General features: G+C 44.1%; 1 protein-coding gene across 1 annotated transcript in view; it reads left to right on the forward strand.

The window, feature by feature from the left end:
* ANO1 (anoctamin 1) overlaps nt 1-16,670 on the forward strand; it is a 187,448-nt gene that overhangs the window by 152,768 nt on the left and 18,010 nt on the right. The window contains exons 20-22 of the mRNA XM_030200739.1: nt 3,990-4,135; nt 6,082-6,234; nt 10,380-10,432. Of these exons, the coding sequence (XP_030056599.1) occupies nt 3,990-4,135; nt 6,082-6,234; nt 10,380-10,432 (352 nt within the window). The remainder of the gene's footprint in view (nt 1-3,989; nt 4,136-6,081; nt 6,235-10,379; nt 10,433-16,670) is intronic.

Here is a 16,670-nt window from a genome sequence, read left to right on the forward strand (position 1 = left end):
TACTTATTGGCTCATTAAAATTATTTATTTACAGTAATTTGATATACCACCTGAACTAACAGGTAGACCTAGGCGGTTAACAATTCTAAAAAGCATTAACAAATAGGATAGGTATCAGAAAGGAACTACAGATATTCTGATAGGAAAGTAAAAAACACATACACTAAGTAGGACCAATACATATCAATACAGGGAGAGGGACAGGGGATGAGTTTGAACCGACAGCTGTGACCCACAGTTGGCTAACTTGGAGGATCAAACACCTGGCGGAACAGTCAGGCCTTTAATGCAGGCTTAAACTTTTTAAAAGTCAATTCAGCACAAACGACTTGGGGAAGGGAATTCCAATAGGAAGGGGATGCAAAAAAAAGAAGGCGCAATGTCTAGTTGATTCTAAGCTAGCTTGTTTGGAATTTGGCAAAACTAAATGGCAATCATTGAGCGATCGCAAGAGACGAATGGCTGAATATGGGATGATAAGGTTAGCCAGGTAAACTGGGAATCCCAGCCAGAAAGCCATGCAAGTAAGGGTAAGAAGTTTATGAATGACTCCTTGCTCTATAGGAAGTCAGTGTTATTTCTGAAGTAGAGGTGAAATGTGGTCCATTCTTTTAGCATGGCAGAGAAGATTAATTGCAGTATTTTGTAATGTCTGAAGACGTTTTAGAAAATAGCGAGAAGATCCTAAGTACATTATATTACAGTAATCGATTTTTGACATCAGAAGGGAGAGAATAAGTGAATGAAATGTATCATGATTGAAATAGCTTCTAACCAGTCGGAGTTGTTGGAGAATAAAGAAACCTGACTTGCATAATTGGGAAATCTGTGCAGAGAATGTGAGTTGGGAGTGTAAAGTAACACCCAAATACCTAAAGGAGTCTACTGGAGTAATAGTGTGCAATTCTGAGCGCCATACATAGAATCTGGCAAAAGGGTCCATTCTAGAACAGTGCGTCTATTTTCAGGGGCCAAAAAAGAAGTCAATTCTATAAAGAAAAACAGCAGCCTACTGTCTTTTGTACAATACTGGTGTACAGCACAAATACGTGTATCTGGGCCCAGGCTCCGCCTATGTATACATCCACCGTTAAAGAGCACATTGCATTTAGGAGCCATGTTACAGAATAGTGCATGCCAAACAAAAAAAGTACAAAAGGCCTTCAAGATTAGGATGTCAACTCAGAGGTTTATTGATCAGACCCACGCAATTCTCTAGGGATGTGTTGAACCAGTGGTGTGCTGGAGCCGGCTCGCACCAGCTCGGAAGAGCCGCTTGTTAAATTTACTGGCATCTTGCGAGCCGGTTGTTGGCCAGTGCGAGCCGGCTCGCCTCTGCTCCCCCGGTCGTCCATCATCCGTCTTCCCTCTGCTCCCCGACAGACCTGGTTTCCTTCCTGTGCTGCTGCTTGCCTTTAAAAATTTTATTTTCCCTCGAGGAGCGCCGGCGTTGAAGCGAAGGCAGCAGGCTCAGCTCGGTTCCAGCCTTCTGTTCCCTTCCCTCGCATCATGGCTCCGCCCTCTTCTGACATATTTCCTGTTTGCGCGAGGGCGGAGCCATGATGTGAGGGAAGGGAACGGAAGGCTGGAACCAAGCTGAGCCTGCTGCCTTCACTTCAACGCCGGCGCGCCTCGAGGGAAAATAAAATTTTTAAAGGCAAGCAGCGGCGCAGGAAGGAAACCAGGTCGGGGAGCAGAGGGCAGACAGATGATGGACGACCGGGGCAGCGGGGGGGGGGGGCTGGAAGAAGGCAGATGGAGGGGAGGAGGGCAGGGGGGAGACGAGGGTTGCTGGACATGGGTGGGTGGATGGAGGGCAGGGGAGAGGAGAGGAGGGTTGCTGGACATGGGTGGATGCAGGGCAGGGGGAGAGGAGGGTCACTGGGCATGGGTGGATGGAGGGCAGGGGGAGAGGAGGGTTGCTGGACATGGGTGGATGGATGGCAGGGGGAGAGGAGGGTTGCTGGACATGGGTGGATGGAGGGGAGAGGAGGGTCGCTGGACATGGGTGGATGCAGGGGAGAGGAGGGTTGCTGGACATGGGTGCATGGAGAGCAGGGGAGAGGAGGGTTGCTGCTGGGCATGGGTGCGTGGAGGGCAGGGGGAGAGGAGGGTTGCTGGACATGGATGGAGGAGAGGGAAGGGAGAGAGAAGAAATGCTGGACATGGATGGAGGGGAGGGAAGAGTGAGGAATGAGATGAGAAGAGGGAAAAGGAGGAGAGGAGAATAACTGCACATGGATGAAGAAAATAGGCTGAAGCTGGATCCACTGGACAGTCAAGTCTGCGGAGGACCAAGCTTTTACTTACGGATGTTGGGCAAGAAATGAAGAAAAAAGGCGGAAAGTAAAGAAATAAATGGAAAGGAAGCCCTGGAAATGGAGTTAAGAGGACAGATAGCAGCAGAATCAGATACTGGGCCGGCATGATCAGAAAAACAAAGTCACCAGTCAACAAAGATAGAAACAAAATCATTTTATTTTCATTATAGTGTTTGGAATATGTCCACTTTGAGAATCAGGTGCTCAACATTAAAAGTTTATTTTTATTTACTTATTTATGGCATTTTATCCAACATTAAACATGAATTAGATTCCCCCCCCCCCCCCCAGGCTCTCTCCCCGGCTATAACCAGCTCTGCAATTTGGGGGGCAGGCACAAAGGTGGACGAGGGGCACAGAGGTGGATGGGGAGGGGCGCAGAGGTGGACCGGGGAGAGAGCCTGTTGTTAAACATTTACCAGCACACCACTGTGTTGAACTCTACAATATTGTAACAACGTCGCATAATGCAATTCATATCTAACCACATCATTTTTTTAGAGATATTAAATCTTGACATAAATCAATATTGGATTCTTCCTCCATGTCATCAAATAATGGTGGTTCCTGAAGAAGTTGTAGAAGTCTGTCATCATTATAACTGAGGATGTTCTCCCAATTCTTGAAGGCCATCCCTCATAAATGAAAGACAAAAATGATAGAGGGAATAGTGCATAGTCATAATACTGGCATTTACATGTGTATGTGCTGATATCCTGTTATTTTATTCACATTCTAACCCTAACCCTTTTTATAGAATTACCCTCATATTTTCTGAAAAAGGTATGTGCACCAGATAGTTCAAAATGCAGCAGCCTGCCTTCTTTAGGGATGCAAGAAATTTGAACGTATCGCACAAAAGCTTTTGGCTTTGCACTGATTGCCCATTAACCAGCGTATTAAATTTAAATTGCTACTGATCCTGTTTAAGGCATTAGGTGTCATGGTTCTAATACTTTGTTTTCAGTTATCTTTCTGCCAGCCTGCCCATACTTCTCATTCACCTGCTTCTGCATAAGGGTTTTGCATGTTCACATGATTTTGATGTCACAGTGCCTATTTGTCTTTATCGTGTATGTATTCAGTAGCTCCTGAAGCAGGCTTTCTGCTGAAACGTGTTAGGCTTTGTCTATGTGTTTCAAATATAGTACAGAACTTAACAGGTGATTTGTTGTACAGACTAATGTGGACCAATGTGGACTCTTAAGCAACCCACTACTTTGATATATGATTTTTAGATTTGTCAGTTTTGCATTATAAGTCTTGTATAGCCATTTACTCTGTTTGTGCTTATATACTTTTGTTTGTATTTTGTGAATATCCCTTGTGTTTGTATTAGTTTTAATATGAAATGGCTTTCATAATTACACTTCTTTTCAGTAGCTGAATCTGTGCAAATGAGTGTTGTTTCATGCATAAAATCTGGCAAGACCAGATATATGTCTAGCATGTTAAGAACTGATGTCCTTTATATGCCTATAAAATATCATGTATATTTTTAACATGAACTTTGGATCTTGTTGGAATCTTTGAAAATTCACTGGGGGGGGGGGGGGGGGGCTCATTTGCAAAGCACTTAGACTTACAAAGTTCCATCGTTCATGCATCTGACCAGACCCAGACATATAACAGATTTTCAGAATGCGGTCTCTTTGCACTCCCTTCCAGGAAAATGAAAAAGTTCATCCGTTATATCAAGTCAAAGAGGCAGAATTATTTAGATCATGATGAGCACACCAAGAAAAAGCAACGCTATGAGATGGATTATAATTTAGAGCCATTTGCTGGACTGACCCCAGAGTACATGGAAATGAGTGAGTATGAGTTCAAATTGTGCTATCCCTTCATGCATAATGCACATTTGTTTTTAATGTATAAGAGAAGATGCTCTCACTACATCCTACATGCAGTGTACCTTATCCTTATGGATTCCATGCATGTGTGCCAGCTTTTGTAGGCGCATGAGCATTGCCAATATCGTGTTCAAGGAGGGGTCATTTGTGTTGAGTTTAGCACTCCCAATGTGCCCCAAAGTACTGCTGCCCGAGCACATCCCCACAAGTCAGAGCAAAAGTAATGGGTCTTACAGTTGTTCAGGACTGAAAAATGTTGATTAGAGGCAAACATGAATAGAATAAAAATAACTAATAAAAGGGAATTGATATCAGTAGTGTACCAAGGGTGGGGCGGTGGGGGCGGTCTGCCCCGGGTGCAGGCAGCAAGGGGGTGCACAGAGCAGTCGCGCAGCAGTCGGTTCTGCCGGTCCCCTGCCCCCTCTGATGTTACTTCCTGTTCCCAGGCAGGGGACCGGCGGAGCCGACGGCCCCTTGCTAGGAGGAAGGGTGTTGAGGGTGTGATGCACCTCAGGGGGAGGGCGAAGAGGCAACCCACCCCAGGTGGCAAACACAGATCGATTATGCTATATTTATGCTGCAAGGATGTAAATCTCCAAGGTCCCAGATTTTACAGGTGCTTTAACAATTAGGCCTTAGTAAATCTCACATTTTGTGTCTTGGGAAACACAATGAATAAATCAGGCCCTAATGTGCAGGTTTTATGCCCACTCAGTGGGAGCCTTGTAGCCACTTGCAGAATGAAATGAAGCCCTTGAATAGTCACATGAACAGATCACTTCCTGTTAGAAGGGCCAGGCTTTGCCCCACTGCATGCCTGACTCTGAATATGCAGCCCTTCTTTTCTTATGGAAATGAAAATGACTCCAATGTGCATGCTGCGGTAGCATAAGATCACGGTGGAGCAAGCCTCTACCTTCTGAAATACAACTGTCTAGTTACCTAACCCTTTATTACCTTTCTTTCTCACCATATATAAACAGATAGATGATATGATCACCAGAACATGGTATCTGTCAACAAGTGACAAAACACACACACACATGAGAACAAGCTTATTCACCCCACCAGGGAACTACCCTGGCCTTGCAGCACACCAGACGGGGGACAGGGCCAGCTCAAACATTAGGCAAGACTAGATAGTCGCCTAGGGCAGCAACTTCTTGGAGGCAGCAAAGAGTAGCTCCAGTCAAAGCAAAGCAATAGGTCCTGACAGACACACACACTCAAAGAACCAACAGCATATACTTTAAACTGCATTTTATAAAAATTGTTTTAATGATAATCATTATTGTTAAGTTTAATTATGAAAATAGGGTGGGGGGAGATGCAAGCTAGGGGCCTGAAAGTTAATTTAAAGGAGGATGTCAGGCTGAAGATTTGCCAAGGGTGCCCACTACCCTTGCACCAGCTCTGGCTGGGGAAGTTCTTGGAGACACCTGCTAAATACTGGTGATGAGCACAACACTTATGCCTTGCCAGTGTGGCTGTTCTCTTCCTCCTCCTCCTGCTACTGCTGTGCTCTTATTGCTGCCTCCTCCAGTCTGCAGGGATCAGAAGATCTAGAAAAACCTAGATCACCGCATAAGAGTTGGGGACACCATTAAGAGCACAGCTGTCATGGGAGCAAGGGGGCAGCAGCAGGGGAGGGACACCGCAAGTGTTTTGCAGGTATCTACAAGTTTGGGAAAGGGGATGGGATTTGATATACCACCTTTCTGTGGTTACAATCAAAGTGGTTTACATATTATATACAGGTATTTATTTTGTACCTGAAGCAGTGGAAGGTTAAATGACTTGCCCAGAATCACAAAGAGTTATTCTGTTTTTAATCGCCCAGTGTATTATATGGAATTAAGAAATGCCATAGAGCATTAACTGGTCTTTTTTTTTCCCTTCTCCCCTAGTTATCCAGTTTGGCTTTGTCACCCTGTTTGTGGCCTCCTTTCCTCTGGCCCCTTTATTTGCACTCCTGAACAACATCATTGAAATACGTCTAGATGCCAAAAAGTTTATTACCGAACTTAGGAGGCCTCTTGCAGTGAGAGCAAAAGATATAGGTAAGCTAACTGCAGTGAATAACCTGCTCAGGATTTATGGGCAGGGACTGTCTTTTCATGTCCAAGTGTACAGCGCTGCGTACGTCTAGTAGCACTATAGAAATGATAAGTAGTAGTAGTTATCAATTCAAGAGCTATTTTAACTCATGGAAGCAGGCTCAACAGGTTAAAATACTCTCTGGAAGATACAGAGCTAAAAGTGATACTGTATATTACCTAAAATAGCTACATGTGTATATATAAATACAGAGGGGCATTTTCAAAGGGATGTCCAACTCAAAACATCCCAAACCGATGTCCATCTCACATATATTGCCTACAGCCTGTTTGAAATACGTGAGACAGACATCAATGTGCTGGAATCATCCAGCATGACCATCCATTCTACAAACTGAAAAGTCCAAATTTTGAACAGGGGAAAACAAAGGGACATGGATGTCAGTGTAGCAGCATTCTTAGAAAATGGCCATATAGAAATCCATTCAGAGAAGAGGGGCAGCCTAGTGGTTAGTGCAGTATAATGCAAACCAAGGAAGGTTCCAATCTCACTTTGACTCTTGTTTTTGTAATCGTGAGCCTTCCAGGAACAGAAAAATACCTACTTCACCTGAATGTACACCACTTCAACAGCCCTCAGGCTTGTGGGTGTCTTACGTATTTAGAAGGTATTTTTCTGTTTTTGGAGAGCTCACAATTTAAAAAAAAAAAAAAAGCTGAAGTGGGATTTGAACCAGGTCCCTTAGTTTACAGGCTACTGCATTAACCACTAAGTTACTCCTCAGACCTGCTTCTTGTTCTGTTAAGAATGCCTATAATACCGGAAGCTGTCATAGAGCCTGGTATCCTTTTTCAATTTCACATTTGGAGAAAAGGGAGAGGGGCAGCAGCCACTGGGGGATTAAAGAGGTGTCATGCCTTAATCCCTCTAGTGGAGAGCTGTTCAATCAGAGCACCTTTCTGTAACCCAGACATTCCAGAAATAGTTCTAAATATGGATGTCCTTCTTTTTAGACATGAATGTTTCTTCCCCTTTGGCAACTGCTGTTGGACATCCAGATTTCAGACCCTTCCTGTTCCTGCCCAAAACACACCCAGAACATGCCCCCTTGCTATTTGGATGTACTACAGTGTTGGATGTCCCTATTTTGCCTTTGCAAAACTGAGATTTGGATGTTTGAAGCACATAGATGTACATTTTGGCCTTTTAAGAAGTCCATATGCTTTGAAAATAAGTGCCATATTCTGTATAAGCTAGCACTTATAGAATTGCCTTTCACAGCTCATTTACAGACCAAATTCACTTGTAAATTTACAGAATACCAGCATTTTCATGGGTAAGTGTTTCACTTACACGCCAAGTGGTAGCAAAGCAGATAAGGGCTGTTCTATAGGGACATGCATAAGTGGCATGGCTCATAAATTCAAGGGGAGGGCATTCACATGGGCAGTACTGCCACTTACAGAATACTTGCCACATTTAGGCAGCTGCAGTTAGGTCAGGTATATGCTGGTGTAACTGCAGCTGCCTAGATTTTAGACTACCTGATATCAGGCTGCACAATCCAGGTGCCCAGAGACTGGTACAGAACTGGCTCGTACCATGCACCAGTGCCAGCCCTACCATTAGGCCAAGGCAGGGGCCTCAGGTGGCACTCTTCTGAGGTGGCATCACCACCCCCCCCCCCCCCCCCCACCTTTCCCCAAATTTACCTTTTATTTTCTTGTTTGTCAAAAGACAGCAGTGGCACAATTCCCATAGGCTGCCCTGCCACCGGTTCCAGCCCTTTCTCTCTACTGTGGCCTGCCTCTCTGACATAACTTCCTGTTTCCTCGGAGGCAGGCCGACGTAGAGAAGGGGCCGGCAGTCTATAGGAATTGCTGCCACCACCTTTTGAAAAACAAGAAAATAAAAGGTAAATTCAGGGAGGGGGGTTGGGGAAGGAAGAGGGGAGATGTCGGTCTTTGACAGGGTGGCAGTGGCTGCGGAAGATCCGGGGTGGCAACTCATTGCTCACCTCAGGCGGCAGTCTTGGGCTGCCCCTGCATGCAGTATCAGGATGCCCATGTACATAATTACCCCAAAGTGTCTGCAATTGAATGGAGCAGACTATCCTACACATATTGTATATTATGGGTACTACTATTACTACTACTTATCATTTCTATAGTGCTAGTTATGAACTATGATATATGAACCATGGTTAAGATCTGTAAAAGCAGGCCTTGAGTGTCTCTTTTAGTTGACCCCTTTACTGAATCAGAGCTCATGGTCTGCTAGCACCTAAGTAAACACAAACTTAGTTGTCCACTTTAGAGCAGAATCAAAAAGGGCAAAGGCCATAAATCATGAGGCCCAAAAACTTATGATCTGATAAGACATTCCTATGTGCAAACAGGCCTGGGAAAGGTGTAATTATGGATGAACAGAAGAATGTGTGATTTAGTGACGTGAGGATAGATGGTGAGAACAGAAAACGGAATGATTTCTCAGGAAGATAAGTGCTAAGGTCTTGCTTAACACAAAAGGTATATAAACCGCTGTATCAGAGCATTACGTTGGGGAGATGCAGAGTTAGACCACATGTTTGGGTCCCCTACGCTTCCCCATGAGAAACTAGCATTGGTAATTGTTAATTACTCTTGATAGATAATAATAAAAGAATTGCCTCTCATATTCTTGTAGTTTTGGATTCTTTTATCCCTTCCAGTTGAGAATGGCTGGTTTATGCTCATTTGGGAGGGGATACAAGCAGCCTAAAAACAATCTTAACCCAGAAAAGCCACCACACCAAGATGCCATGAGTATCCCATGGCACATTGCCAGCACTTTACTATGGAACAGAATAGGCCACTGCATGTCCACTATCAATGACACTACAAAATACTGGCTGTTTCCTTCTCTGCACAACACGAAGGTGTCCCGAGACAAACCCAGGTACGCAAGAGAGCAGAACAGTGCTTTTAGCATACATTTAGAAGTATTTTGGCATCATTTCCTTAGGAAAGTATTAGTATGTAAGCAGAAAAAGACATGGCTGAAAGTTGTGGCTGAGTTGTTCTCTGTTGCAGAAGGAAGATGGGATTTTTATTGTCATCTTTTTAGGGGCCACTTCAACCCATGTGTCCAACTCTTGCTAGTGAATAAAGACATCCTGTGTGTTTACAAGTCAGTTGTGTAAACAACCTGAATTAATTTCCCATAGTACTGAAACATCTTTAAAGGCCCCCCAACCAATCCCCCCACCAAACCTAAAGGACCCCCCCCCCCAAGGAGTGAACCCCCAGAAGCCCTTTGTTTTTAAGTGCTTAATTTATGGAGTAATTTTCACATTAGTTTACTAAAATTAAAAAAAAAAGAACATAGTTGCCATCATTTGAAATATGTTCTTGTCTTTATTCTTCAGTGCAGTTACCACATAAGTTTAATACAATACAATATGATTTTATAATTAGAGAAGATTTATATGTTCTCTTAAAATCTGATGACTGTTTTATTATGTAAACTTTATCTCACTGATTCATGAAAATCAGTTATTAAAAAGTGGTCAGGTAAAGGGTGTAAATTTGCCAGGAAAATATATTAAGGTCATTGACTTATTTGAATAAATATTCCTGGTATGTGGTGTTCCTTTCTACAGCTGTCTTCTTACATGAATTTTTTTTTGAGGATTTTAAGAATTAATGAGAATTTAAGGGAACAATTCATTGAACTAAAATGGAGAAAGATGTGAGCCATTTAGGACAATTTATGCCTTGAAAGATCTCATAGTCTTAGCTCCTTGGCCAAGTCAAGGTTTGCTTGTGTGGTTGAGATTGTCTGTTTGCCTGCGGGTACATAAGATGTTTTAATTGTACTAAGCATATAAATATGTAAACTGTACATATTCCAGTGCAAAATGGAGCTTACATTTGTCCATAGGCATAGTTTGAAGCAGGCTTGGGGATGGTGAAAGTGCCCCCCTTCCCACTATCAATATGACTTCTTGCCATTTGTCCCCCGTCCACTAAGGTAGAAAAACAGTGGTTTAGGAAGAAGTGGATAGATTGCTCATGTGACATGAATTTATAAGCTTTTTCTCTTCCTTTCTTTTAGTTGAAGTTTCAGGTGTGTGACAATAATTTCCACCTACATTATTCTTTTTCAGGTATCTGGTACAATATCCTTAGAGGAGTTGGCAAATTTGCTGTTATAATTAATGTAAGTTGTCTTTACCTACTTTTACAATTAAGAGCCTGATTCACTGTGGCTTTTCTCCAGTTCTGGATGAATTTGACTTTCAGTAACTGGACCACCAATGCCAATTTTAGCAGAGAAAAGCTGGAAGATGAACTTTGAAATAGCGGGCCTCGAAAACATCCTTGCTCAAATATTCTAATGTGAATTCCAAGTTTTAGAAAAGATTGAGACATTTGAACACAGATCATCTGTTCTGCAGAGCAGAACATTCTAATGGGTTAATTTTATGTAGTCATTATTGCATATTTGCAGCCACATATGCACAAAAATAACCTCTTACAAAATACCAACCAGTGTAAAAGTACACACCATAATATGATAATTTGTACTTTGTCAGTAGGTGCATAAAGGGGGTGGAGTTTGGATGGAGCGTGAGCGGATTTTACAAGTATGCACATTAAATTAGAAAATTACACTAATCTACGCATATACTTGAATAATCTAGGTGCGGGCATGTACACGAGCTCAAGAGCAGGTGCAAATGTCCTCACCTGCAAAGCAGGCACAGTTTCTGCCACTTTCTCTACTATTTTATACCAATATAATGTTATAGCCCGTGTATACGTTAATCAGATTAACATGGATAAGAACCAAGAAAACCTGGGGTAACTACAACATGCAATAAATAAACATTGCTACGTTCATCATTATAGAACAAACTTGTGGTAAAGCCAAGTTTTAAGATGTTTTCTGAACTACAAATAGTCAGTAGATACTTGAGGATTCAGAGGAAGACCATTCCATATCTTTGTGGACTGATAAGAAAAAGCGGACAAAAAATGTTGCTTATATTTAACTCCTTTGGATAATGTAAAGACATCTGATTCCTTAACAGTAGTCCACCTTTAACAGGTGAAAGAGACACAAAAGAAACCAAATATTAAGGGGTTTGACCATGTAAAATCTTAAACACCAAGGTACAAACCTTAAAGATTTTACAAGTTTGAATTTGGTAACAAATGGGCTTTGATAATAAGGGTGAAATGTTATCAGATTTTCTAGTGGAACATATCAATCTTAGGGCTCATTCCACTAAGGTGCACTAATGAATTAGTGTGCATAAAGTGCCATGCAGTCCTTTTTATTCCTATGGGCTTCTTAGCATTTAGCACTCCTTAGTAAAAGGAGCCCTTAATGTTTTGTTCTGTAAGTTTGTAATTTCTTCAATAACACATCTGAATGTCCTGCATGCAGCATCCTATATAATAAAAGGCACCTCCAACGTTCTGAAGCTGACTCCATGGCAGTGAAAGTTTGAAGGGTTCGTGCTGCCTCTAACGCTGTATCCATCTCCTGAATTGACGTCACGTACTTCCGGGTTCATCACTAGCAGCATGAGGCACAACCTCAACGTCTATAGCCTTCCCTTCAAGTTCGTTCCCTCAGAGTCCTGCCTTCGCAGAAAGAGGAAATGATGTCAGCAGGCGGGACTCAGAGGGAACGAAGTCGAAGGGAAGGCTACAGATGGGCAGGGCTTTCAAAGATGCGGCCTCTTCGACAGGGTAAACAGGGGAACGAGGAGAATCGATGGGTGGCTGGAGGGGGAGCAGGGGAGAGAGGAGAATCGCAGGGTGGCTGGAGGGGGGCAGGGGAGAGAGGAGAATCGCTGGTTGGGTGGATGTGGGGCAGGGGAGAGAAGAGCATAAGTGGGTGGCTGGAGGGGGGCAAGGGAAAAAGGAGAATCGCTGGGTGGCTGGAGGGGGGCAGGGGAGAGAGGAGAATCACTAAGTGGGTGGAGGGAGAGCAGGGGACAGAGGAGACTCGCTGGGTGGCTGGAGGTGGGGCAAGGGAGAGAGAAGAATCGCAGGGTGGCTATAGGTGGGGCAATGGAAAAAGGAGAATTGCTGGGTGACTGGAGGGGGGGCAGGGGAGAGAGGAGAATTGCTGGGTGGCTGGAGGGGGGCAGGGGAGAAAGGAGAATCGCTGGGTGGCTGGAGGGGGGCAGGGGAGAGAGGAGAATCGCTGGGCGGCTGGAGGGGGAGCAGGAGACAGAGGAGACTCGCTGGGTGGCTGGAGGGGGGGCAGGGGAGAGAGGAGAATTGCTGGGTGGCTACAGGGGGGGGGCAGGGGAGAATCACTGGGTGGCTGGAGGGGGAGCAGGGGACAAAGGAGACACACTCGCACCCAGCGGTCTCACTCTCTTTCTGTCACACACACATACTCGCACATTCACTCTCTCTCTCTCACACACATAATCACTCTCACACACACTCTCTCAAACATACACACTCCGAGAAAAACCTTGCTAGCGCCCGTTTCATTTGTGTCAGAAACGGGCCTGTTTTACTAGTGTTACAATAATCTAACTGAATAATAATTTGCACTTAATTTACATTGTGCAAGCTCCAAATAATCCCTCACTGAGCTAAGGCATCTCATAGATAAGGAAACCATATTTATAAAACAGTGCCTAAATAGGCACCTACTTACCCTCTTAAAGCAGGCACCCTGTTATAAAATCACCAACGCTGCATGCATCAGCATTTCAGTTACTCCTTGTCAAGTGGCCAGTGCTTCTCTAGAATTCACCTGTCTGAGATATAGAGCAATTATATGTTTTTATATTAATTATTTTCTGCCATAGCCAGACCTATCATTATGGGTGGGCCCACAGTTAGGATGGAAGGGTCTTCAAAAACTCCCCCCCCCCCCCCCCCCACATTTGTCTTACATCTCTTTCCTCCTCTCCTGTGAGCCTGGATCTTGCATTATCCCCCCACCTGTGGCTCGGCAGGCCCCCAGTCTACCCCAGCATCTTCACTGATGCAGCAGTAACACACCTTCATTGCCTGTGCTGGCCTCACAGGCTTCTCGCTGCCACATCCAAGAAACAAGAAATGATGTCAATGAGGGAGGGACATTGCAGAGGGAAGCCTGCAGGACCAACGCTGGCAGTGGAGGGGAGTTGCTGCTGTGCCAGTGAAGATACTGAGGTAGATCAGAGAGGAAGGGAGAAGCGGCTGGGCCACAGGAGGGGAATACCAGATCCAGGGGTAGGAGAGAGAGCAGAGCGAGGGGGCTGCTACTGAACATTTTGAGTGGGCCATTCAGGGTGGACTTGTGCCCATCTAGGCCCATCCATAGCTATGCCACTGTCTCCTGCACAGACAGAAAGATCTCACAGTAATATTTAGGCAACAATGGTGAATGTTCAACCTATATACTCAAAGCCTGCTGTAAAATATTGATACCGTTGATATCATAAGTGAGAAATGTATGCAAAATGACCCTTGGCTCCTGCAGTGATTCTGAAATCTTCCAGTCATTCTTTCCAAAGCCAAACTATTCCTCGTGTAATAATGATTCACCCTGTCAGAATTTAAAGAGTTAATTTGCCTACAGGTATTAATTTGCAGCATATGTATTTAAAGCCGTTGATCTGTATCGCATAAGTCATTGGGGAGCTGTTATAACTGAAGCAGAGGGAAACACCTCACTGTTTGCCACTTTGTGATACCCTGGCAAACTCAGGATCCACAGAGCTTTAGACTGAGAGCAACTGGCATGGTTACAGAAGGTTTCAGCATGCCTCTGAGCATAAGAAAAGCTGCTGTTTGTTTTATTTTATTTTTATCTTTCCATTAGGAATAAGGAAAGAGAAAAGCTTGGTGAAAATCTAAGAACTTGAGCATGTAACATTTTACTAGAATAATTTAGTGGAGGGAAGGCAATTGTCAGAATATGCATGACATAAATTTGCACTGTTATATGCAAATTGATCTCATGCATATTCATTGTGGTATCCTGAAAATCTGACTGGCTAGGCATGTCCCACAGACTGAGTTGAGAACCGCTGCTCTAGTGGAACTCTAAATCATATAACCCTGTGTTGAGGTAGACACCATACATTGGCAGTAAGGTAATTATGGTTGCACTGATAATGTACTGAACCAGTGAAGCAACTATATCTGCTGGAAAAGCCCCTAGGTGGACAAGGAACCCTTATCTGTTGAATGAAATGTAGGCACAGTTCTAGGATACCACTTTTACGTCATTAAGATGACGGAGAATCAATGGTAATCAGCTTCAATCACTTCAAAATTTGTAGTTCCAAAATCAATGTATTTAATGAAGAGATTGTTTATAACACTTTCTTCCACAGGTAAATCATACACAAATGAAAGCATTCCTAAAGTACAGCTAGGTTAGCAGCAAACACACCATCATAAACAGCTTAACTCCCTATGGTGCTCATTTTCAAAGCAGATGGGCATTTCAAAATGCCCAAAAAAGTCCATCTGCCCAAAACAATTTGTGATGTTCGAATGGCAGAATGTGAACATCCTACACTACAGTCCGTCCAAATAGCAAGGAGGCATGTTGTGGGCATGTTTTGGGCAGGACTAGGGAAGGCCCACAATTAGGACATCCTACAATGATAATTGAAAGGGAAGAAACATCCAAGTCTAAAAAGACGGACATTTTTATTTAGACTTGTTTCAATCACATCCAGGGTAGAAAAAGGTGCTCTAATTGAGGGATAAGGCATGACCCCTCATAAACCCCCTGTGGTTACTTTTTTCCCTCCCTCACCCCTGAAAATGACACAGGAAAGGGAAACTAGGTTCATTGACAACAACAAGTATTATGGGCATTCTGAACACAGCAGCAAACATGTCTGAAGGGTAGCTTAGTAGTCAGTGCAGTAGACTGTGAACCAGGGGACCCAGGTTCAAATCCCAATTCAACTTTTTTTTTACCTCTAAATTGTGAGCCCTCCAGAAACATAGATATACCTACTAAACATCTATATAAATAAATCCCACCTCGAACGTTCTGAAGCTCACTCCAAGGCACTGAAGCACTGAACTCCTGTAGTCTTTGTAGGCTAGGCTATCAGGAGGACCAGTCACCCTCATTCATAGACCCGCCCTCAGCCACGCCCCATCTGTACATAAAACGCTACCTCAACGTTCTGAGGGCAAAACCTGCTGAAGCCATCTGCACACTCCCTCAAGGATTCATTAGTTCATGGTGGTGAAGCCATGAAACTCACCATCTCTGTGTTCCCCGCCCTCGCATCAAACGTCATGACGTCGAGGGCACAACACAGACGGTCATCAACACGCCAGCCCCCGCCCACACACATGTCACTCCCTCCATCCCTCCCACTTCAAGCCTGTCACGCCCCTAACAAGCACTTACACACTCCCCCTCCCTCCGAATCGAACCCCCTCCCTTCGCATTACTGCCTGCACCCCCCTTCGCGCGACCCTCTCAAGACCACCTTTACCTCCGCAAAACCTGGCCCAAAGCCTCTGTGTCCCTGTGCTGACGGCGGTGAAGTTGTTTTCAGGGCTGCGGGGCGTGCCTTGATGAAGGAGTATCTGACGTCTCTGTGCGTGCGTCTGACATCAGACACACGCACAGACACGTCAACAGATGCTCCTTCAACAAGGAACGCCCCGCAGCCCTGAAAACAACTTCACCGCCGTCAGCACATGGACGCAGAGGCTTCGGGCCTTCGTTACTAGTAAATATTAAAAACACTTGCAAGCCTGAGGGCTACTGAGGTGGTGCACAGTCAGGCATAGTAGGTATTTCCCTGTCTCTGGAGGGCCCACCGTTTAAAATAACAGAGTCGCAGTGCATGTTCTCACGTACTTTTGAACAGGAAACCCCAATGTTTTTCCTGTTTGAAAATGGCTGCGAGGTGGACTTTTTTTTTTGGATGCGAGTGGGACATCTCAATTCCAACTTGGACATTCTTTCGAAAATGCCCTTCCATGGATGCATTGCAACCCCTCGAGCACATCCTAGGCCATTACAGCTGCTTGATGAGACCTGGAGAATGTTTTGAAAGAAAAGAAGGATTGCAGCAGGCTTTTTAAGTGGGATTGTTATTAGCTTAGGGGGTTTAATTGTTAAGGGTTATTAAGGACATTCCCCTGGATACTATTATACGGCGCTGAAATATCAGTGCAGATGTAAGATGCATAATTAGTTAATGAGTTATCAAGTATGAATTAATAGGCCTTAACAATCAATAATTGCAATTAACTGGCACTAATTTGCATTTGTGTGCACATTTGCCTATGTGCTATAACCACGTGTGCAACTCAAAAGGGGCTGTGTGCATGGGAAGGGCATGGACTGGTCAGGGGCATTCTAAAAATTTGTATGCACTTTTATAGAATAGCGTCATTTATGTGCCAGAGTGCCATGAATTGGGTACCAGGTCTCAGCTGGCGTAAATACT

The sequence above is a fragment of the Microcaecilia unicolor genome, chromosome 4 (genome assembly GCF_901765095.1).
Source record: "Microcaecilia unicolor chromosome 4, aMicUni1.1, whole genome shotgun sequence".
In the NCBI taxonomy this organism is placed as follows: Eukaryota; Metazoa; Chordata; class Amphibia; order Gymnophiona; family Siphonopidae; genus Microcaecilia; species Microcaecilia unicolor.